The sequence below is a fragment of the Onychostruthus taczanowskii genome, unplaced genomic scaffold (genome assembly GCF_017590055.1).
Source record: "Onychostruthus taczanowskii isolate IOZ18803 unplaced genomic scaffold, ASM1759005v1 scaffold6, whole genome shotgun sequence".
In the NCBI taxonomy this organism is placed as follows: domain Eukaryota; kingdom Metazoa; phylum Chordata; class Aves; order Passeriformes; family Passeridae; genus Onychostruthus; species Onychostruthus taczanowskii.
This window is the reverse complement of record NW_024503679.1, coordinates 6505670-6530538: the sequence shown is the minus strand read 5'-3', so window position 1 is coordinate 6530538 and position 24869 is coordinate 6505670. Positions and strand designations below refer to the sequence as shown.

Below are 24869 nucleotides of genomic sequence, written 5' to 3'. Positions count from 1 at the left end.
ATGAAAACATGAGGAGAGCAGCACCATAATTCATCTTATTCTTACTCTCTGCTTACTTTTTCTAGGGTGCCAAACTGAACCACTACCTGGGTATGAAAGCAGTTCAGCTGTAGGCAGAAAATGGCAGCATAAGAATTTATATTAGAACTGATGCATACCTGCTATTCAAATAAAATAACAGTATAAGAAAAAAAAACCCCTCTGGTCCTACTTAGTTTCACATAAAACAGGAAGAAATTCACCCGCTTCTGTGTCATTAGGCCAGTTTATAACCAGAAAAACAAACCAAAGCACACTATCTTGTAAGTAAGGGGGGATTTTCAAAACTCAAGACAGAGCTACGTGGAGCTGATGAAGTTATTGCAGAGTAGCAGAGCAATAAGAATCAATCAGTGCCATGGGCTGCAGCGCAGAGTGCAGTGCTGCTTTAATTCCCTGGGTATGTGTGTATCACTGCTCATCTCCTGCACGTTCCTGCTGGGTGCCTCTCACAGCACCCAAGGCTAATCTCAAGGCAGCTTTACTGTAAATAGAGAGACTGGTTTTAAAACTGGGCTGGGGGAAAAGAAAGGTACAATTCACATTTTACTAAAACTTTTTCAGGTTCAAACAGCTTAATAAATACAGACATAAAATCCATTTAAAGCTTAAGTTTCTTGCAGTCATCTCAGAAACTCCTGCTCTCTGGGAGTGTAAAATGCAGACTGTTAAACTGATCTGGGTGTTCCCATCTTGCTTCCTGCGTTTTGGCTGACATCCTATTTTGCCATCACCATGCTGCTTACTGAGTCACTTCTCTCCGTCCAACTGTAGCTTCTATTTTTATCTAAGCAACAACAGTTTAATGTGCTTCTTTTGATTTTTTGGCATTAAACCAGATTCTAGATCCAATATTTGCATTTTGATCAGGGAAACTGGATTTGTATTCCCTTAAGTGGACAAAGAAAAGGAATAAGAAAAATGGTATCAGTTGAATCGTTTCTTGCTCCACAATGAAATCACAAATTATAAAGTAGGTCAATCATTACAATTTCAACATCTGTATTTAGTAGAAGGAAAGCAATACCCGAAAACATGAACTTTGAGGCTTATTTCAAACATCAATTCACCAAAAGTTTCAGGAGAACTTGCATATTGTAAAATACAACTCTATCCTGACATGGGTACATAAGTGCTGAAATATCAGTAAAGCTGTAAGATTATCAGTGCTGCAATGGTTAGCAATTTAAAAATAAGCCAGCTGTGGGAAGAGAATATTTTCTTTTTGCTGACCCCTAAACTAAAGGTGCTACTTTGTACCAACATGCTACAACTGGACAGGTCCTGAAAGCAGAGGACTTGGCTCAGCAAATGCCCTAAAGAGCACATCAGTCTCTGTTTTCCTTTACTACTTCCTACATTGTGATTACATTAAATGTGACTACACAAAAAACTGAAGTTATATTACAATGAAACAAAAATGCCTAAAAGGAGCAGACCAAGTAATTTCCATTAATTAATCTCTAGCTTTTTTACATTTTCCCCTTGTTTATAGCTGATGCTCTGCCTGAAGCTATCTAGTGTTAGAACAAACTGCATGGCACAATGCACCTATCTGAACAAAACAAAAACTTAAATCCCAACAAAGCAAAAGGATTTCTGTCAAGTATTTCTGTTCATTTCTAAAAGAAAATAATTAGGAGAAAACAGCTCTTCTAGAATTAGTGTGTGGTGCTGAGTATAGAATAGACACTGGGCTGTAACTGGAAGGGAATATCTGGCCTTCACTCACCACCAATGCAGTGATTTACTACCCTGGTAAATATGCCGACAGAAACTTTGCAGAATTATATTGGAAACAAATTTCTGTTTTAAATTCTACCTTAGTCCCAGGGGGGAAAGCAAGGGCAATGGGGAGGTCAGACCTAGGCTAACTTCACAGGCACTGGCACCACAATGCAAAACCCATCCAAATGCTCAGTTTGGGCAGCTGAAGGAGCTGTGTGTCACCCTAGAACAGAAAGCAGAGCACTCTTAGCTTACAGAATATCTCAGAGTTTCCTGTTTCCTTGGCAAATCACTGAGCATTTTTTACACACTAAAACACATATTTTCCAATACAAAGTTTCTATGTATATAATTTCTTTCCATGCTTCCCTCACTGGTATTGATGACTTTCATGAAGGCTTTCCCAGCCAAGGGAACTTTGGAGATGGGAATGATGACCACCTTCATTAACTGAAGAAGGAGCTTAGCAGCAGCCACATGGCTGAAGACACACGGACTGAAGGCTTTCATCAGCTTACTCTATTTCACCTCAGCTGTAAATATAATTCTGCAGTGACTCCACAGCTGCTGCTTTCTTTTCAAATAAACCCAGTGTGTGTTAGCAATGAAAAAGCACATCTATTTAGCTAATCCTCACCTCTTCCTGAAGGCATATCATCCATGTGACAGTTGCAATTGAGTATTGGGAAGTCTAACTCCCAGGCCAAGACATCCCTTCCATTAAACAGGTTGATGGCAGCTCTGCATTAAATTCCAGCTGTGACAGCATTTTTATAGTACATAAATAAAAGTGTGTGCCAGAAATTTTATTTCAGGCCCTAAACACAATACAATGCAGGATGACATAAGTTTCGATTTTAACTGTTTAACAATCCAGCCTGACAAAGATTCAACTACTTGCAGACTTCTGTCCTGTTTTATACAGAGATTTGTTTAGAGATGGAAAGCAGTAATTTGTGATAATAAATCACATCCAGATGTTACTGGAAAACAACACAGACCTCTTAAAAAATCCTGCAGTAGGTATTTCAGTACCTATGAGAGCTGCACTTAAAAAGACTAGATGTTTGCACCTTTTGCTGACCAGATTTTTGCTAAATGTCACTGGGTTTATTCCTCTGTAATGTATCTTCACAACAGACACAAGTATCTTTGGGCTCAGCATTTATAGGGATGAAGTGTTATCCTTGCCAAATATACTGGTTTCTAAAATTTCCCCATTAACACCAAAAAAAATTCTGTTTGGGGTATTTCATGCTTTATCTCATCACCTCAAATATGTATTGTACTTAGAAACTTTGGCAATATACTTTCAAGTGTTCTTGTGCTTATTTTTCTATTAATATATATAAAATAACACTTCTTTTCTGAGGAGAAATATAAAGTAGCTTTCAGCTTTCAAAAGGATTTTGAGCAGATTATTTGGAAGTCATTTAGTGCCTTACAAAACTGCAATGGGAACACGAAAATCTCACTGGGAAAGACCATCTCTGCTCTGTGTGTGCACAGGTTCCACTCTGGTTTACAACCACCAGGCACAAGTTCTTCTTCCCTAAAACCATTGCAAGGAAAAGAACTGTTACATCGTGTGCCCTTTGCTTCAGACCATAGTTGGACTTGTTGGAAAATAAACCAGAGATTGAGAAGTGCTGTGTGAGAGCTGTGACTCACTTTTGGGTGGAATCAGCAGGCATGCCACAGCTGCTGCAGTCAGGGAAAGCCCCTGGTAAAAGTACCATGCTGACTTATGGGATCACATTTTATGGAAACCTTTCCCTGAGCATTCAGCCCTCAACACAACATTGTTGTCTAGGCAAGTGAGGTTTCAGAAGCACCAAAACACTCAGCTTTCCATGCACTCACAAAACTTTCAACAACCAACACTCATCTTCACACTGTGGTTGGGTGCCAACGGGCCTGACCGATGGTTTTTGAAAACCACGCTACTGACAAAGCTCTTGTATGCTGAAAATCTCCCCAAAAGATACCTATCAGTATCTATTTTTAATAGATATTGCAATTTCTCAGCTTTACTGTGGTTACAAAAACCCCAAACAAAAATAAACCAGAGAAGACTGTGGGACAGGGGTGGGCAGAAGTCTACATGTTTTTTAAAAAAAAAAAACCACCTAGTCCAACTTTTGGTGAGTCTACTCTATTAAAAGACCACTAAAAAAAAATAACACCAGACAAACAACTCTCCCATGCGTGGTTAGTATGTAATTTCTTCAGGGGAAAGAATTTTGATCATTTACATGTAGCACATTTTAAAAGTTTTGGTTTTGTTACTTACATTACAAATTGGGTAAGAGTGTAAAATAGGCGCTATCAGCAACTCAGCAGTGCAGCAATAAACCCTGCACCCATGGAAAAAGTAACCCCTCTCCCTCAAGGATGGATAACACTCCATTTCAAATATCCTGTTGTCTTAGAGGAACCTGTAAAAACCATAGTTATGAATGAATGCCAGCACTGTTACCTAGGTCAGCCAATGGCCCTGATCCAGATAAATGAAGGTTAATAGGCATTATTTTTAAATTCTAGAGAATATGACAGTGTGCAGTTTTCCATTGGGCTGAAAAGACCTCATGGGCCAGGAATTAAAAATCTGCAACTGCTTGGACAGTAATGAACTTGTAGTTCAATCCAAATCATCAAAATAGTCATTGTACATGTCTAGATGTATTTCACCTGTGCAAGTACTGAATAGCTTGTTTTGCCTTCTCTTTGCTTTCACCCAGTTTGAAGAATTGAAAGGATCTAGCAGAGTACATTTATCTTCTTACAAATCAGACTGACCTTAAGATTTAAAAAAAACCCAACAATCAGACTAATGAAACTCTAGAGCACCAGACCTTGGAAAGTACCTTTTTAAAAGATGGGCCCACTTGAACAGTGAAATTTCAAACAGCATACTTGTTTGCTTACAAAATTTAAGAGTCTGCTTTCCCTCTCCCCTTCATTCAACCATCCTTCCAGGCTTGCCCTGCAGCTTTGAAGGCTACCAGAAACATCCAGCCAGGGGCCCCTCCCAGAACAAAACAAGCTTCTGACAATCCCAGACGCAAGACACTCGAATAGAGCGCCAAAATGAACACCACTGGAGCAGGGATAATAGCGGTATCTGCTGAAAACACTTGTGCCCTGAAGGGGAGGATCTCTTGGGGCTGCTGCTGGCAGGAGCCAGGCAGGCCGCTGAGGACAGCAGGCAAGGTGTCCCTGCGCGGCGCTGACCCCGACTCACCCACGGCCTGGCCGGGCCCGGAGCTCTCTGCCTGCACGTGTGTTTTGTAACACCCTGTCCTGCGGATTCTTGGAACATCCTTTCCCGAGAAATGAAGGGACGGGGCTCACCCCTCCACGGCCACTTCCAAGCCAATCTCACCAGCAGCAGCAGCATCCTGCTCCTCGAGATAAACTATCAGTTTATGCAAGAGTAAAGGATCCAGCCCTGCTCGCGTGCTCTCAAATCAGGTGACCCGTGAGTCAAGGGACACAGCAATAAATTATTAGGAAAAACAAAACACTGCACTAAAAATAGTGAACACGAGCAGCACATAAAGAATAACAGTTTTTATCCACTCAAAGCTCAAGGCCCTCCCCAGCCTCTTTTGTAGCTGGGCAAAACAAATTGACATGAGCAAAGACAGATAAACAAGTAAAACCTTACTTTAGTTCCTCCTTGATGATTCACAACTATATATTTAATTAAAAGTAAGCAGCAGGGGAAAAAGCCCAGAAAGCTGAGTTTTGGACCAGCAGAAAAAGTATTAATGCCCAAAGTAAATATCCAATGCAACTTCAATCAGAAAATACCAAAACTACTTTCTTTCAGGGAAAATTGCTCTAAGATGAATTCAGCTCAGATATGCCAAAAGCTTCACTTCAGCTACTAACGCAGTTCAGACAACATTAAGGATATGCCCTCTTGTCAGGTTTAATAGATCTAATAAATTATTGTGAATGCTCAAGTTAAGCATCAGGTAAAAAAAACAAAAGCCCTTCACAAACGTTCCAGAATCCAAGTGCCTGATACCCACAACTTATTTTGTCAACCCTCCCATTAGCAAAACAATTATACAGAGATTTTCTACTAGAAATCAATAAAGCAAATAAATTTTGTTATTATCAAGGGACAACAATGCATAATTTTGTTGGAGGAAGAGGAATTTTTCTAAGAGATAACAAAACAGCAAGCACAGAAGAGTGGTCAAAAAGACTTCAAGTTTCCATTTAGAAATATCTGATTACATTGGCTATTACTGTAAACAGCTGGTTTTTGCAATTGCTTATCTTCAAGAACTAATAAAAAACACATCTGAGATTTTTAGCACAGAACATTTTATTCTTACCATCTGAATTAGTGGCTGAAGAAAGTTCTGAATCTGGCATGGGAATCCAGATAACAAGCAACCTGCCCTCTTTATCCCCAGAAAAACATGCAAACTGGGTTCACTACACCCTCCTTGCTGGGCTGAATCCCTAGGAACCAGCATTCAGAGAATTGCTTTTAGCATGAGCTGGTTTTCCTCTTGAGTATGGAAAAATGCTTGTCTGAAATCCAAAGATTTTCCTCAGAGATAAATTCCTCACAGTCCAAGCTGGAAGCACGCCCTGCCAGTGGGGACCTCTGGGCTGGGCACAGCCCCCGTGAATGCCACCCGCCAGCCGGGTCCCAGCGAGCAGATGGCACTGCCTTATCTGCCTGCTCAGGGAAGAGGCGGCACTGCCCGCGGGATTTCTCATGGAATCTGTGTGAAAAAGGCACAGACAAGGTTATGCCTCACCACCATCCAGCCTTCTAAGGTACCTCTGGTCGGTGCCTAACAGGAAACCATATTTTCCTGTTGTTTTCTGTCTTTTAGAACATCATCTTTCATAACAAAAAAAAAAATACTTTTTTTTCCTTCTCCTTTCAAGATCCTCCATGGCTTACCAGCATTCCTGTTGTCACCCACTCACTACTGCAGTAAACTGGCCTGTGATTACTTTAATCACCAGTCCTTACTCCCCCTGTGTAGTCCTACACTCTTGATTAAAATGACTCTGCTTTGCAGCTTCTCCATTACGGTGATAAAGGCTCGTTAGCCTCTGGGAGCACAGTTTATCTGTCTCCATCAGTATTATCCCTTTGTCTCCACACAGCCCTCTGTTGGAAGCCATTGATTTAGCGTTTGATACTTGCATAAGGTCTGAGGTGAGGACAGTCTTTTGTTCCATGCTTGTATAATACCCAGCAAAGCACAGACACCCAACTGTGAGTCTTAATTTGTATCACAGATAACACATAATAATCTTCAGGAAATAACTCCATAAATTTGCTTCGCTTTTCTTTAAGTCTTCTAATGACTGAGTTACACACCTGGAGGATGAAGAAGTCCTTGATCCATCTGACACAGCAACACAAAACAGTGAGGAAACACAGCCTGAGAATGTAGAGGCTGGTACACAACTACATGAAGTACTTCCTTTACTCTGCAAAGAAGCCACAGCTGTAGTCAAGACCCACAAGCATAGATGTACGTCACAAACACAACAAAAGCTGAGGAATCTACACGTTCTTAACAGCACTGATAAGAGACTTACAACAGGTTGTTCCTGCTGTATGAGAAGTGACCTGGACTCAGTTATATATACAACTCTTGTTCATGACTTCCCAAATGAAACCCCACCCTCCAGTACTTTCAATGCCATGAAGTTTAGTCTATTACAACAATCCTTCAGATGTCTTACCCTAAAAAGAGATATTGACATTCTGGTTTGAATTGAACTACAGTAGCTACAGGACTCATAGAGTAACCTCACTATAAAAACAAGACAACACTTGGGGCATTTCCAGCATCCTGCTCACACAGCCCAAGGCCAGTGCAAGTCAGAGAAGTCACATCCACCCCACCACAGGCTCCTCCTCACCTCTGCCATGCCCAGGTCAAATGCAGACAGCTTCCCACCTCCTACTCCCTTTCCAATGCCATTCAAGTTGCATGGGGCAATTTTCATGTTTAGTGAAATGGAAAGGACTCAGAGATTTGCTCAGATTATAAACTTCTGCATTTAAACTGATGTTTTAACTGCCAGGCATTTTAAAGTATACAGTACTTCAGAAATCTTTTGGAAAGATGTTATAGGAACTTCAATACACAAGGCCTCTAGGAATTCATATCCACTTTTTCTTCGTTTACCTTTTCTCATTCTCCAGCTGGTTTGCTTTGCCTTTCAGAAATTGTTTTAAAGTCGTAAAACCAACAAGTTATCTTGAGTTTCATAAACTTTGCTAAAACTGGAGAGTAAAATGTGTTAGTTTCCATGGCAGTAGTGAGGAGTTGCTGGGTCAGGATGTAGAGAACTTCTCTTGTTCTGTCTCATCATTTGCATCAGAAGTTCAGCCATCTGTTATTAACTATTTAACAACAGTCTTGCTTGTTAGCACTGGTGCTTGCTATTTAAGTCTCCCTACCTTCAGCCCTTTTGAAAAATCTCGTAATTAAAGTGGACATTCATCTGAGGGCTCAGTTACCTTTCAGGTAGGATGACCACCATTACTTTAAGTTGGCCAATATTCTCCTTCCTCACCAAGGAAAAAGCAAACAGTTATGCAGACACCAACCTCTAGAAGCAGCAGCTTTATTGTTAGACAGCAATTTGAAAATAATTTCATCAGACAGTAGATGATGTGGCTGAACTCCAGGAGAGGCTATAACCCTCCCATTTAAGTACACTCCACTGTACATTATCTTCCCCAAGTTCCACAACATTCCTCAATCTTCTTTATCCCAACTTCTTGATATTGCAAAAGAAAAGTTTTGTATTTTTATTTCAGGGATGAATAGCATTGATTCAACCATGTGTCACTAACAAGTAAATACTGCCTTTTATCCTCTGACAGAATCTGAAATATGTTTGCCTACTTGCTGCATACATGAAGAAAATAAAACTTAGTTATTCATTTCCAAGCTTAGAATTTTGGAGTTAAAAGCATTTTACCTTACCTTTACTCTGCTATCTTCATTTAAATCTGCACAACCTAAAGAAAAATACTCTGAGTCTCATTCTAGGAAAGCAGGCCAGTCTTGTTGCTCCTCACTCATCACACCCTTAAGAAGAAAGTAGGAGGCTGTACAGTGACAAGAGGGAACAATGCATCTTACTGTTCCTAAAACTACTTCACAAAAAAAAAAAAAAAAAAAAATCCCCCCAAAAAAACCCCAACAAACAAACAAACAAACAAAAAAAAAACCCAAATAAAAAAACCCATCCAAAACAAACCCCCAAAACCCCAAAAAAACCAAAACCCAGTACTATTAAGGGCAAGGAAGAGGCCTTCAGCAGGAAGCAGGAAGTCCTTGTTTCAGTCATTTAACACCCTAACATATGCTCAGAGCACTTTGTTCACAGGTACAGCCAGCAAAACTCAGATCCTTCAAAATTATAAAGTAGAAAAAAATTTTGAAAATACTTATGTGGAATACAGAGAGTTGCAGGGCATCAGAAGACAAAGCCACACATCCCAATAACAAGACAGTCTTTTCCAGGCTGCTGTGTCTTTCATGAGGACAAGCAGACCAGCAGCCTGTTGTATGCACAAATAATTTCAGAGCAGCAGAACATGGCTGAGAGACAGTACAGGCTCAGATGCCTTCTCAGACTACAAAGATGAGAGACCTGGTAGATACAACCACACATGCATAGGATAGATCTGATATAATACAAGGGTTTAGAGATCCAGAACAAGGACCCAGTGTCACTACTTCTGGTTCAAAAGAGAATGATACAACTAAACAGCCTAGAAGTGCCTGAAGAGGTTTTCCTTTTCGCAGGTTCAGGAAAATTCTCCATTACAGATATGTGAAGGATTGGAGAAATACATCCAGGGCAGCTTTCCATCAGACCAAGTCAACTCGAGAGGCTTGTTCAACTCCAACAAGAATGTGAACACTGATGGCAGAACTAAGCTCAAGATAAATACAGTTGTGGGGAAGAACTATTAAGCACATTTTATGCCTACATGCAAGGCACCTACTAATGCCACTGAGCTGCAATTTTTTTTCCCCAGAATAACTGAAAAACAAGAAAATGAGAAACAAACCTAAGAGTGCAAATGCACTGATAATAAAGCTTGTAAAGAGCATTAACAGGGAGAAGGGAGAAGAGATGGAAACACTCAAGAAGAATTAAAATGCACTGATAATAAAGCTTGTAAAGAGCATTAACAGGGAGAAGAGATGGAAACACTTAAGAAGAATTCAATAATTTTATTTTAATGGACAAGACATTAAACATTATAGCACACAGGTTAAGTAGAAGCTGATAGTCCTATAACTTTATTACAACATCATGTCAGTTAGAAATTACACCTACAAGCTGAAAACTTCTGCAGCACTTCTGCTAGAACTATCAGGGTAACTAAAAAAGCACACCAGAAAAAAAGCACTTGTTAGGAAGTGTGATCAGGTGAGGAACGCAGATTAAGAATTCCATTATTTTATCTGAAATACAGAAAAAGACAAAACAAAAAGCCCAGAGCAAACTATTTTCATAACATCTGACCTCTTCTACTGCAGCTTCTTTTTTGTATTCATCTTCTCTTTGTGCTACTTGATCTCCCAAAACTTTGATGTTACAAACCATTCATTGTCATCTAAGTGGTGGATAATTTATCTTGTGGAACTTTGTCAGAACATGTTTGACCACCCAAAATCCTCCTCCTAGCTAGTAAGGCTACCTCCAGCTTCAGCAGGTTTCAGTATTTGCAGCCCAAATTATTGAGAGGGTGGGGAGGAGGGAGAGGCATAAGGCTAGCAGACCAAAGGCAGAGATTATACTCCTTCCTGAGAAATGCAAGGAGCTCTGAGAGATGAAATTTATGATGGTGGAGCAGCATGAAGCTCCTCGGGTCATTTTCCCAATGCTATTAACCTTCACCTACAGCGCCTGCCCATAAGTGGTTAAACAGTAACCTGCAAAAGTAAAAAAGTTACAAAAGAGACAATATATGCTTCCCATCGAAAAAAAAAAAATTCTGGGAGAGTGGCCAGGCCCATAAAATTGTTTTTAAATTTTATTTGGGAGGATAAATGAGGACATTACAACTCTCAAGCTGTGTAAAACACTGCACTTTAAAATGGACACCAGAGCCTACTACAGAATTTTGAATGCATAAAACAAAAGAACATTTTTGATAGTTTTAGAATTGAACTGTGTCACACAGCACAATTCAGCTATTTACAAGTTTCCATACTCTAAGTCATGTTATTAAGCTGTAATAGTCTTCTGGTACTCCAAATAATAAAACATTACATAGGGTCAAAACTGAAAGGCTTAACAGAATTTCAGCCAAAAATCTAGTTTGCCTCCCTCTTCCCTAACATATGGTAATTTTCCACATTGCAAAATGGTAGGCTCACATATTTAAAATTTAATCTATGCAATTATGAAATTCCCAGAAATTCCTTACTACTTTATAAAGCAGTGTTTCAGTGATTCAAAGCCAATATTCCCACACAAAACACAAGAGTACACTAGTGGAATCATTCCTCCTCCAGTGCCAGGAGTGGATCATCCAATGTCAGCAAGCTCACTTAAATCAGAGCTTTTGCACTTTTCAGAGGAATATCAACAAGCTCTGGACACAGGATGAATATACATACATATATATATATATATGAATAAATATATATGCAAGTAGTTGGTCAGAGCAACAGTCACATTTTTAGATAAAAAGTTTGCATAAAAAGCAATAGATAATCCTCAATTCTGCACTGAGTTTAGTATAATATTAATTAGCTTTTTATACCATATAGTTGAGCAACCAGTAAGATGCTAATGAAAAATACATATTTTTATTGCCCCCAAAGCTGACATATTTGCATCAGCTTCATTTGCCCCAAGACAAACAAGTAGTGGCAAAGGGCTAATAATGTTTCATGCATTGTTTCTAGCAGAAATCAAAATACTGTAATAGTTTCCTTCTGCTGGAGGAAAAAAAAAAAAAAAAAGAGGAGAGAAACTTGACCTACATAACAAGGCACAGAAGAAACTCAGTTAAGCTTCAGGGTGTTTTTGGGAGGGGGAAGAGGTTGGTTTTTTTCTCATAACAATGAAGAGTCAAACAGTTACATATGGCTACACTAACTACAACTGTTAGCACATCTGACACTTAACTACACGTCTCACTTTTAAGGCTTAAAAATCCTCCCCTCCTGTTCCAGGACATTTAATACTCTTGCCCTAACAACATAATGAATTAACCGAGTTAATTTTTAGGCTGTCCATTACTTTCCTTTAAGGGAACGTTAAAAAAGGAAAACGAAAAGCCAACCCCCAACGCACAGAAATTAAGCGTTTCATAGGCTCAGCACACGGAAGGAAAGGAAGAATGTCTGGTTTGGGTTTCTAAAGGAACTGTTTACAGACTCAGCCGGAGAGGCGAACTTCGCTACACTTCAGTATAGGTGGATTTCCAACCACCTTTCTCAGACAAACACCGCCAACAACTGCCGACTACTCCGAGTTACACAGCTTGAACTTGTTGGGCGGACCCGCCGCAGAGCACGGCACCGGCACCGCGCTGTGCCCCGAGCGCCGTGCCGCGGCCCCCTCGCAGGGGATGCCAGGGCCGCTGCCCTGCTCCGGGCACGCCGGCACCGCGCTCCCCGCTCCAGCCGGAGCAGCTGCCGGCTGTCTGCGCGCTGGCACCGCACACGGAATGTTCCCGCACGGCAGCGCTCCGGAGAGCCAGCCCGAGCTGCAGGCTGCGAGGTGATGAATATTTACATCTGGAGCGGAAAAAGCCGCCAGCCCGTCCTCCTGCCAGCCGGCACCAGCCAACTTCCCAGTGCTCCTTTTCCGCGGCTCAGCCCACTCGGGGGTGGCTCGGCCGCCTCCCTCCTCCGACCCTCCCGGGGCACACAGCGGGGAGCAGGATCCAGCTCCCCTCGCACTACTGCAGCTCTTACTTCAGTATTTGTAATGGGCACTTCTGAGGACTAATTTATGAGGATGTTTCAAGAGAGTAGTCTCAAAACAGCATGTACTATTTTAGATATAGTCTAAACAATGTACTGGCTACGTTAAACAATTTCATCCAGTTCTGACGTATTTACAAGTATTAAAGTCAGATGACAGTACCATATTAACATAATCAGTGCAAAAAACCTATCTCACTCTCAGCCTAACCACATCACAAAGCTAGACTAAAACCCTTGTTCTGTAATTAGATACCATGAAACTATGAAAAGTCCAGATCAAACTAGACTACACAACCACATTCAAAATCCAGTACCACTCACTAACCCATTCAAGAGCATGGAAAACATGCCACTTCACAAAATTACTTTTCCCCACTCACATTTTATATACCAGTATAATTTAGCTGTGGTCGCAAGAAAACACAGTCTATACAAGATTTTTAAATAGACATTTTATCTGAGGAAGGTCAGATACCTTTTAGTAGTTGGCCCATTTAAAGATCTTACATACAGATAGTGCCTAACAGAGAGTTAGATGCAAAACATACCATTTCATTAGTCACTGACATTCAGACTTCCTGTATATTTTACCTGCTTGCTTTCCAAGTATTTTTCCTTCATGGAACATTTACTTCTACAAAAACACCATCATTCACACAGTTGTCTGAAAAAGCAATTCCAGGTTTTCTTAATCAAGCAACTACCTAGCATTTGAGAAAAGTACTCAAATGATTTTCTATAAAACAGTTATTCAGTACGTACAGAAGGAATGGGAGGGGTAAGAGGAATATTTATCACATTAATAAAGATGGTATGTTTAGAAATTTTGCTAACAAGAAGCAGGAGCAACAACACCAGAGTCAATTCCCACCGGGGCCAGCAGAGACAGCATTCAGTAGCCACCAGCTGTTTTTACAGGCCAGCTAACAAATTTTTAGTGATGAGCAGCTGTCTGTAGATGATGGGCACACCTACCCACCACACTGCTCCTGAACAGTCTCCCCACACTGCATTACTGCAGCGCAACCACAAAGATCCTTTTCACACCAGATATTCTTCAAGTACAGTAAAAGTAGGACAGCTTGTTGACACTCCAGCTTTTAAGCTTACAGCCCTAAACCAGCTGTAGGTACACTAAGCTGAGTTCTGTGCCTGTTTGTAGATGAACGCCCCAGAAGTGAATGCATCTCGGCATAATAACATGCTAAATTTATAAACTGCAATATTAGAAATTCTACCAAAACAAAGCCTACCTTGAAGGACATTACTCATTTATTGCATCTCTCATGCTCTCACAAATTCCAGAGGCACAAGGTGCTTTACATGAGAATATGGTAGCACACAGGACTTTATCCTAGGCTGCATACTTCACCATCATAAAGCACATGAACTTCAAATACTACTACTATGCTCACAGTTCTAGCACTGTGCAAAATGACAGGCAATAATCAAGACAACCAGACTATATTTTAACCCACCTTCTGCCACAAATAAAATAACACTTCTAAAATTGAAAAAGGTGAGGTCTTCATACATATGGATTTTATCCCATCACTTTGGGAGTAAGCAGCCCTACACATTCCATAAAGCAGGAAATCAGAGCCAAGTATGGTTCATCTCAGTATCAAGTGAATTACACATCAATTCAGAGGCACTTGCCCATAGACATAATTGTCATCAACCCTACATTAATATAAAAAACACTCAACTTCAACCTTTGAAGGCCATGCCAAAGCACAGGATGTCTAGTAATGAGGCAGGTCAGAAAATTCAGGTTCCAGCCCTGCCTTGTGCAGGAGAAGCAAGGTGTGCATGTGACTCCTAGGGAGCAAAGCCTGACTCCACAGCACCTTATATTTACACAGCCTAGCCATGGAGACAAGCTAAAAATAAAAATACACTTCTACTAACATATCCCTTCCTTGAAACAAACATTTTGGATTGAGTTACTAATTTGCAGAACACAAAACCACCAAGTGCTCTCATGTAGGCAGCCTTATTCCCCTTCTCCCAGTACAGATGCTCAATTCCTCAGAACAAAGCTGAGGTCAGTTCTTGATGCTTGCAATGCATGCTAAAGAGATGGTTAGACATACCACTTACACTCTGTGTATAGTTTTCCTTTTACTTATGTTCAAACTCAAATTTCTTGAGTGAGAAAGGCTACATGCAGTCCACAGTACACCTAGAGAAGCTGAAAGCATCAGATGCTAATGGTCCCACTATGATTTTTACATCAAACAAAAATTAAAATCAAATCAATAAAATAAAAATCAGTGAGCAACATAAAGCTGCTCAGACTAGAAACTTACACAAGAATTAATTTCACCAGCTTACAAAAAGTGTCCTGAAACATTTGTCAAAGTCCATTACATTTTCTCAACATGAGGATGGTATGAAAGAACGTACAATGCACATCAAGCACCATAACTTTCATCTCTAGTGGATCCAAAATACTTTCTCATGGAAAGCTGTTAATTCAGTGAGGCTCTCGTAGCAAACATCCAGAGGCAGCACAATAACAGCCCATCATGCCTGGCCTAAGTGCTTGATGCAAGATGAGCCAGGTGTCCATTCTAGCAGCTTTACACTCAACTTTGCCTTCAGACATTTCCAGCATTATCAACTATTCCTCCTGTTTCCCATGCATAAACCAGCTATTTGCTTTTACTCCTCCACTTTTTCCCAGCAGTCCTCAGGAGTCCTCCACACCTTGCTTGTGTTAGCATGGTGTAGGCAGCTGCACCATGAGTACTACTGCTGGTACAGCTACGGTAGCAACCATTACTCAAGGCCTATCCTCCAATTCCAGCTCCCCAGATACTTTGTTTCTCATGGTTTCCCCACAGTAAACAAAATTCCTCTGGCGATTCAAATAGCATGTGCTTCAAAAGGAAGAAGCTATTTCCCCCTCAGATTAAAACAAAGCGAAGACATACTTTTCACTAAAAGGCAACTGAAGTGAGAAAACTTGCATAGAAAATATACTTGAAGCTCAATTTTAAAGACATTTATGGCAGAGAAAAAAGGGTTTACCTTTGAGCAGCATAAGTGTTGGTATCAAATCCCTTTGACCTAACTGCATTCCCAGTCCATGCTGACCTTCACAATTTTGTCCCTGTTCAATTCCTATTGATAGAAAACTCCTCTTCTTTTATTCCATATCACTGTAATAGTTACTGAAGTTCTTCCCTTCTTGATGCAACTATTCTCTTCTCCCCTACCCTCAAATTCACCTACTTAATGAAAATTTAAAAAATAAAGAAAAGTAAATAGAAGTCTTGAAGATTCATATTTAAAGATTCAGATCTAACATGCAAAGGAAATGCACCAGCACTTGTGACTTTACAGAAAACTGCACATTAAAAAAAGCATCAGCTCAACATATCAAAACTTCACTCTTTGTTAACACAGAAGTTATGGCAAGTAGCCGTCAGAGACATTTACTCAGATACTGCTCTTACACACCCTCTCTGCCCCCCCAAGTCTGCAAACAAAGCCTTCCACCAAACTTGCTGACCTGCCTGGAAGTGCGAGTTTGAGCCATGGTTTGTTTCACTTGTGTTGCTGGGCTGGTGCCCTGGCAGGGAATCAAGGAGAACAATACCTGGCAGGGGAGAAGGGCTTCCCATTGCTCTGAAAAAAAAGCAGGCTGACCACAGCAGCTCTTCCTGCACCTCTCCTTCTTCTTCCCTTGTCCCTCAGAAGAAATCAGCTGCCACTCTACCACCTCCCATTGTGGTGCTGACTGCACTGAGGATATGGAATAATACTTGCCATCTTCAATTCTATTGAAGTTCTGCGTCTCTTTTTGCCCTTCCTGTCCCCATTATACAAAACAAGATGATACTTGCACAGCATCCTGAGAAAGAAGCTTGATTTGTTACAGCACAGAGAAGTGTGAAATATGTCCTAGAAATCCTGAAGGCTCATTAGTGGGCAAAAGGAATCCCTGCATACACAGCAAGCACCATTAAGAGGTTAAATTAGCACAAGCAGTCACCTGCTCATAGACTCCCTAAAGTAGTTCACTATCCAAAATGGACTTACTTAACAACCTGGTTCCCAGGGATCTTGATGGAAAAAAGATCACTAACTAGTGTAATTGAAAACAGATGACATTGCTCATGTGCAACCAGTCTCCTTATTTCAGATATATTCTCCCTTTTTTATGCCTCAGAAGAAAATCTGACTTTTTTCCTTAGAAAAAGCCAATAGGTTTGGGAAACACATTGATCATTGCTAAGAGGGAAGCTTAGCTGCCCTATAGTTACTGGTACTACATACCTGCACAGAGAGACACTGCATGCCTGCCCATGTAAAGAAAAGTGGTCACACCAAAACAAATGTGTATGGGTGGGGGGAAGAACTCCCCTTATGGCTCCTGAAGAAACAAAGTTCTTCAGGAGATTTCTCAGAGAGGCTATTTTATTTGCTTTTATTCATTATATGGACTCACGCAACCAGCATAGATGTGAAATGTCATTAGTATTTCATGTATGCAGAGTGCTTCCCTCCCATCTGCCTCACACACAGCTCCCTCTCCAAATTATCCCCAAGAACATCCTCATGCTACCTTATTACATCTTTGCATTTTGAGTCAATGTGATGTTGTAATACCATCCCAGACAGCAACTTGAACCAGCTTTGGTCCCAAAGCTAGCATGAAAAATCTCTAAAAAAAAAAAAGAACTAGTCAGGCCCATTTAACATAGAAGGAAAAGTATTAGCACAAGTGAGCTGGTTTTGACTTGGTCAGATTAACTGCGAATTGTTAAGAAAAGATGGAGAATTTTCATGACTTACCATTCAATTATACTGTCTACAAGTAGCCTTTGTAAAAAAAAAAAAATCTCTTCCAATCTCAGTACAGCTCTGATTGCAGAGCAAGAATAACTCACATGGCTTCAGCCATGTGCTTGTAGCTACAGTCATGCCACCCTGCACGAGACCAGCAGAAACAGGAATAGGTAATGAAAGTGAAGTCTTCCAAAGTCCAGCTACCTACCCAGGTCCAAGAGGCACTCTTCTGTATTTGCATTCATCTTTAATTACCTACTTATACATGAAGTTTTAGTACTGGGTAGTACAAAGGTAACCATGCAATTGTACATGTTCTTCTAAAACAATTTTAACTTAAAATTGGCTTCTGTCTAAACATTACATTTAAATGACCTGCAAAGACAGAACAATTTACCACCTCCTTTGAAAGACAATTATGTGAGACACTTTCAAAAATCTAAAAAACATACTTTAACCAGTATTACATTGGAATGGAGACAATAACTATTACTATATTTACAGTTAAACTGCAAGACCTTATGGACTAAAAGAATAGCTGGACTGTTACCTTAAACTCATTGCTGAAAAGATAAAAGGTTATGGCTATTTCTCCACCAGTAAATGGCTGCTATTAGTAGAAGTCCATGAAAATACCAAAGAAACATTTTATAAACAGTGAGGCAGACAGAGCAAGTTCATTTCAAATGTCATATAAATGGTTTGTTCTCATCAGTTACTCTGTTTTCACAGAAGACTTCTAATTTTAATAAGTAGAATTTCATTTGGCAGCAAACTCTTGTCTCTCATGAGAATCTGTATTTATAAATGTTAGCTTATTTTTAAAAACATTTAGAAGCTGGCAGACCTCAGATCCAATGATAATGTCAACACTGCCCTTAACAGCAAAGTCCAACCTAATATGTTTCACCCCAGGGATCTGAACTGACATGCCAAAGTTTCTCACTGCAGCAAGTAAAGAATATGGTCAGAAGGGTCAGTTTATATATTCTAAGCCTATGGCTTGGCATATCCACAATCCCCAAAATATCCACCGAAATGCCACTCCAGCAGCATCTCTTTTAGCAACAGCTAAAGCCAGCTAATACGGACAACACCAAGCAAACTACAAAAAAAAAGGCAAAGTTGTTACCGGGATGGTTCTCTCTGAGGAACAGGTATGCCATGAAGAACTTTCATTCCTGAACAATGATAAAAGCACCCTTCCAACCCAAGAAATACTTTTACAACAGGAAGACGTTTCTTGTAGCTAGGTACAAACTGCAGAACATGTAAGAAAAACTGGCATTTCAAATTAAAACCTGAGATTTTCCATTCTACAAATAAATATACTTGGAATTTTTTGGTGCCTAACATTTTTAAAAAGTTAAGCAGCTAAAAGCTAAGAATTCTTCCAAGTTAAATGTTTGAGGTAGAAATTTAATAAAAAGAGTTGATACTGCCATTTCTCAGGTGCAAGGACAGAATTGTATTGAAAGCATCTAGACTCCACCCTCAATTAAAAAGAAAAGGCTCCTGTTCCTGCTCACTCATATCCTGTATCTATATATTATCTATCAGGACAAATCTGCTCTCCCCAAAGATGAGAGCTGCATGGCTCCATGCCCCATAAAGGGAATCCGAGTGCAGTCCCTGTCAGTTAGCTTGGGGCGGTGGGGTTTTTTTTTACCCGGAACAGTTTTAGGTGCTCTTTCTTTCCGAGAACAAGCAGGTTTGATGTGACAGCCGTGCAGGCAGGAGGAGCAGGCTCCCGGGGCACACGCAGCTGGCCACACGTGCCCTGTTTGCCCGGGGGCTTCCTGGGGCAGGCACAGCGTCAGCCCAGCTCATCAGCATCCAACCTGCACTTACCTGTGGCAACCCAGCCCCGAGCATTGCCCGGACGCCTTTGCAGTGACAACTCCAGCGAGCAGGAAGCAGCTCATTTCCAGTTTATTGCTTTGTTGACTGGCTGCATCATTCTGCCGTGGAAAAGTTTAAGTGCTTTGTGACATTTCACTGAGAAGATACTACAAAATTAAAGTGTCTGTATCACGGTTCAATATAGGACACTAAAACAGCTCATCTTTTTTCAATATATGTTTTCACTTCCTACTCTGCAGCACATCATCTTTGCTGAAGTTTTCCATAACATCTTCCCCAGTTAATATAGGGCATATTTTATGCTTATAAAAACAAGGGCCTTACCCACATCTCCTAAATTAACAACCAACTCCACAACTGAACACACTGGTTCAGCTCACTTCCCCCAAGTCCCATGCCTCCTCATCCTTCCTCCTAAGAATCTAAATTCCATCAACTCTTCATTAATCTCTCCTCCAGCTTTCCCCGCATATAGATCCCAAAATGCCTCAGCTATGTTTCCCACAAGAGGCAGTAAACAGACTTTTGCTGAACCAAGAGTTACCTCTTTCCACACCAACCCACCAAGTAATGTGGCAGAAGTTCCTTAACCCAGTTACTACAAACAGACCCTGAGGCACATATCCAAGTTTGACTTGCAAAGAAGGAAGAAGACAAAAAGCAATCTTCAGTCTGCTTATTCCTCTCTTGTAGACAGAAAGTCATTTCTGGAAATTAGGATAATCTCAAGGAGGGAATTAATGCTTCAAAAAGTAAGAAAGGACTGCTTTTTATTTAATTTGTAAGTGAAAACAAAATAGTCTCTACACAGAGAACACACATAGAGGAATAAACAAAGCAAGGCAATAAGAAAGTAAGAAAATACTAGAATAAGGTGATAAAAACCAGCCAGCATGTATTTAGAGACAAACAAGCCTGTCCTCCTCCTTTAACTGATCATTCATGCTGTGAGGGGGAGCGAGGAGGAAGGAGCAATAACTCCCAGCTATTTAGACTATAGCAAAACTTTTGATGTCTTGTAACATTTCCACAGTAAAATATGACTATACTCTAGATTCATCTAAACCACAAGATGTTTTCCAGTTGTGCACCAAGTGTACTCTAAGAGTACATAACAAGCCTTCTGAGTTTGGCAGCAAGCTATCACCCTGACATTATGCAATGTTTTCATTAATGCTGATGGTGAAACAGTGTGTTTATAGAGTTTATGAACAAAGCTGAGCTGGAAAACTTTGCAAGCACTCTGCTACGAAGCCTTATTCTGTCTTCCAAACTCAATAAACTGCCGAAGCGACCAGAAGTCATTAGAACGAAGTTCAATAGAAGCAAGAGCAAAGCTCTGTACTCGAGAAAGGAAACAGCCGTCCGTCCAAACATGCAGCACGAAGCAGCTGACTAGGCAGCTGTACTGCAGAAACCAAATCGTGATGATATCATGGATCAAAGCCAGGTAACCTGATATGTTGTTACTGCAGAAAGAAAAAAAAACCCAAGAAACAACCAAAACTAACCCCAAACTCAAACATCACTCCCAAAACATTGTATGTAAGAAAGGGAGATAAATAATTCTTCTCCCTGGCACCAGTGGAGCCTCAGCTGAAGAACCATGAGCACTGTATTTCAAGATGCTTCAACAGTTCACTTTAAGAACAGCAGCACAGGGAAGGTAAAGCTGAGCAGCAGCCGTCAGTACTTGAGTTACTGCGTTCCCCAGACCCAGGACAGATAGTTCTGGGAATGTGCTCAGAGCAGCCACTGTCCTCCCACACTCAAACCCCACCTGATGGCCATGTCCTGAGTGATGCTCATGAGATACCTCCTGGGAATGCCCTGTGCCTTTGCATGGCAAAGGGATAAGTCCAGATTCTTACCTGCACTTTCGAAGCTCTCTTCCTGCTCTCCCTCGCCCACACAACTGCTCTGCAGGTTTGCTAGGCAGAGCCCCATATTCCATCCCCTCCATAGTGCTCTCACACATTACATATCTATAGCTGCAAATTTTCCAACTTTCCCTCCTACAGAGATAGCTAAGTATCTTAGGGTCACATTCCCATGTTTTCTTCATTTCTGTCCATCCCTCTCACCTCCTTAAATTTAAACATTCTGTAGCACGTCCCACTGATAAAAACAGCTGTACATTTACATCTCCTCTTTCTTCTCCTGCATCATCCATCTTTGCTGGGGATAACAAGAACCTTACTGGTAGTTCAGCCAAGGCTACATCACACCTCTCCCAATGTGCCTGGGCATTACAATCTTCAGTGCAGTGCTGAGTTAAATTCCAACAAGAACTGCATCCCTCTGCTCCAAACTGATTCTGATATCATTACTTGTGAGAACAACAACAAAAAAAGCCAACACATTGCAAGCCTGTTTAAAGTCTGCTTCTTTTTGCTTTACTTGGGGTGTGAACTTACAGTCTTCTCAGGATTTTGAGGCTCTGCAGAGCAGTGAAACCTGTGGCAAGCTGAGTGGTCTGCTTCTCCTCTGCCCTTTGCTATTAATCTGCGACGATTGGAAGCAGGTGACTGCACACTTGACTGCTTGTGTCCTGTGGTACAGCTGCTATGCAGAAAGCAGCACATGTAAACATTTGCATGATTCGTGCCTCCTAAGAGTCTCTGCGGGCTGCACGTGGCATTTAGGCAGCACTTTCACAGCCCCCTTTGTGCATGGTATTGCTCTACTGTATTAGCACACAGTTAAGCTGGAGGGATCCACTAAAATGGCTGGAGATACCCTCCCACGTTTGGTAAGATCCATGATTTATTTCAAGACTTTTGTTAATTATCTTAGAAGAATTTCAAGACATAACTTCTGAAGGATTTTGCCCAGTTTATGGTAAACACTTTACACTGTATAAGAATCTCAATTTATTATCTCCCAGCTTACAGGAAAAAAAAGGAAAAAAAAAAACCCCACAAAAAATACCCCAGCAACCTAATAACTTGCTTTCTGTACAAATTTGGCTCCTTGTACACCAGATTGGTTAAAAAAGTTATCTGATCACTTATCATACAGCAACTGAAAATGTTTGCAGTGTTCTAACTCCTTCTGCCTAAAATTAAAGAAAGGAATACACAAAGGTCATGTAGATGTTGAACTGCTAGATTAGAACATATTAAAGCTGCAAATATTGACTTGGGTTTTACCTGGCTATTTTGAAATATAATTTCACCCTGACAGTAAACAGTTTTCAAACTTCAGAGTCTGGTATTAAAATCTAAAGATCCTACAAACAACCAGCCTCGCTGCAGTAGATAGTGTGAAGGTTGAGCAGTTAAGAAACAAGGAGGAAAGCAATGAGGCCCATTTCAAAACCATAGTACTTAAACCCCATTAATTTATGATTGCTTCTGTACTATCTGTGCTATCATCACACCATATAATCCTTGCAGCACACACAAACAAGAAATCCACCTAAGAGTGGTCATGTATGCAGTGTCGCTATTAGCAAACATGTCATTAACAAACCTAATTAGGATGTGTATGTCATGTAAGTGTTAGCATTTAATACGAGTATCTGAGCTATATAATACGAATATCTGAGCTATATAAAAGTGTTTCTCAAAACACCAAAGTGATTATAAGAGACACAGAACATGTTTTTTAAACTAAAAGCAACCAGATAATCAATAGAATCATCAAAACTTTAGGAAACATGGATTATTGCTTTTAATTAACATTCGTAATACTACGATGTGCACTTCTCAGATTTTCTTTAAAAAAATATCTTGCTTTAACACGAATCAATAATCACTGCTCCTGTGGATCAAAATAGAAGTCATGACATATTTCCAACTCTAGGGGCACCAGCAGCTGTTGCTACACGGCAAAAGAGCTCAAGTGTTATAAACATATACGTAGACTGCCGTCTTGATTTTTCTGTAAAACCAGATGTCAGTAATCCGACAAGATGTAACCAAATAATCGTGAAAAATTTCTATTTCACCATGCTTGTTATGAAATACCTCCATTATAACTAGGGGGGGAAAAGCACTGTCAGTTTATAAAACAACACAGATGTAAGTTATGGTTATTTTCAGGGTGTTTTTCAGCTATATTTGGATATCTCTACATCTGCTGGCTTTGTCTGTCGATGCCCGATTTGCCTTTGACCGACTCTCGCCTCAGCACTGCAGGACCGTGCTAACGAGCCGGCCGCGTCTGACACACGAACTGCAGCATTCCCACAGCAAAAGCACTTCGCTACGGCGTTTGTCTCTTCCATCCAAGACAATGGAAAGCCGAAGGACAGGCAGGACACGGGGCTGGAACCCCCTTCGCGGGGCACCTTCCGCATCCCACTCCCACTGGCATTTCCCGAGCTGAGCCCGAGTGTCTGGATCCTTTCCCACCCCCCAAAATGACAGGGGAGGGGGTAAGGAAATAAAGCGATAACAACGAAGCCAACCACCGGGTTACTTCCAATCCTACAGACAAAACAAACAAAAAGAAATGTACCGATAAGCCGTTTACCTCGTTCCGGCTTCATCTTCCCCGCTGCCTCAGCGAGGTCTGACAGGGCCGAGGTGCTGTGCCGCTGTCCCCGCGGAGCCGGGCTGTCGCTGCCCCGGCCAGCGGTGTCACTCGCGCCCCGGGAGCGGGCACAGCCGGCGGGAGGCGGCCCCGCCGCTACGGCAGCTGGGCCCGCGGGCGGGCGGGCTGGCGGGGGCCCGCCGGGGGAGGCTGCGCGCCGGCGGCCTCTGCCCGCGCCCGGCCAGGGTGTCCTTCCGTGACACGGCGCCGCGCGGGGCTATTTATAACCTGCCGGGGAAAAAAATCCCACAACAACAGACCTCGGCTCACCTGGCGGCGGCCGGCCGGGGGAGGCTGCGCGCCGGCGGCCTCTGCCCGCGCCCGGCCAGGGTGTCCTTCCGTGACACGGCGCCGCGCGGGGCTATTTATAACCTGCCGGGGAAAAAAATCCCACAACAACAGACCTCGGCTCACCCCCGGCTCTGAGTCACCGCGGCCCCGGGCGACGGCAGCCCCTGCCGGAGTCCCCTCCCTCCTGCCCGCCTGCCTGCCTGCCCCGAGGAAGGCAGCGAGCGGCCCCCCGCCCGCCCCGTCGGGGCCGCGGCCCCCGCCCCGTCACGGGCCGGCGGCTGGCGGCGGGGGGCTGCGCCGCACCTTCATCCCCGGCCCCGCCGCTGCCGCCCGGGCTGCCGGGCCGTGCCCCCGCGATGCGCCCCGGTCACACAGGCCGCCCCGCCCGCCTAACGCTGCTCTCCATGGCTCTGCCTCCGGCCCTGCCTCTGCCTCCTCCTCCTCGCCGCTGACTAACTCCCCTCCTCTCCGCCGGGCACTCCCCGCCTCCCGCCGAGCGGGGCACACACATCACAGCCCGGCGGCGGGCAGGACAGAGCGAGCCGGGGCGGCGCAGCTCGCCCGGGGGATCCCGCCACGCTCGGCCGCCGACGGGGCGGGTAACGCGACCACCGCCCGCCAGGACCGCGGGCCCCGCTGCGC

The 24869-nt window shown here is 42.2% G+C and overlaps 1 protein-coding gene across 6 annotated transcripts in view; it reads right to left on the bottom strand.

Moving 5' to 3' along the window:
• Nucleotides 1–24863, bottom strand: part of FAM214A (family with sequence similarity 214 member A) — a 47157-nt gene extending 22294 nt beyond the window's left edge. Inside the window, exons 1-3 of one of the 6 annotated variants that reach the window (XM_041418812.1) lie at nucleotides 24207–24863; nucleotides 23877–24062; nucleotides 21815–21959 (exon numbers count right to left, since the gene is read on the bottom strand). Coding sequence is in view for 4 of the 6 variants with exons in the window: in XM_041418809.1 (XP_041274743.1) it covers nucleotides 6120–6159 (40 nt within the window). In the remaining 2 variants the exon portion in view is untranslated. Of the gene's footprint in view, nucleotides 1–6119; nucleotides 6359–7129; nucleotides 7243–8756; nucleotides 8830–21814; nucleotides 21960–23876; nucleotides 24148–24206 lie in introns of those variants that run through there. The other 5 variants (XM_041418811.1, XM_041418810.1, XR_005953723.1 and 2 more) reach the window with 5 other exon arrangements.
• Between the last annotated feature and the right edge of the window lie 6 nt (nucleotides 24864–24869).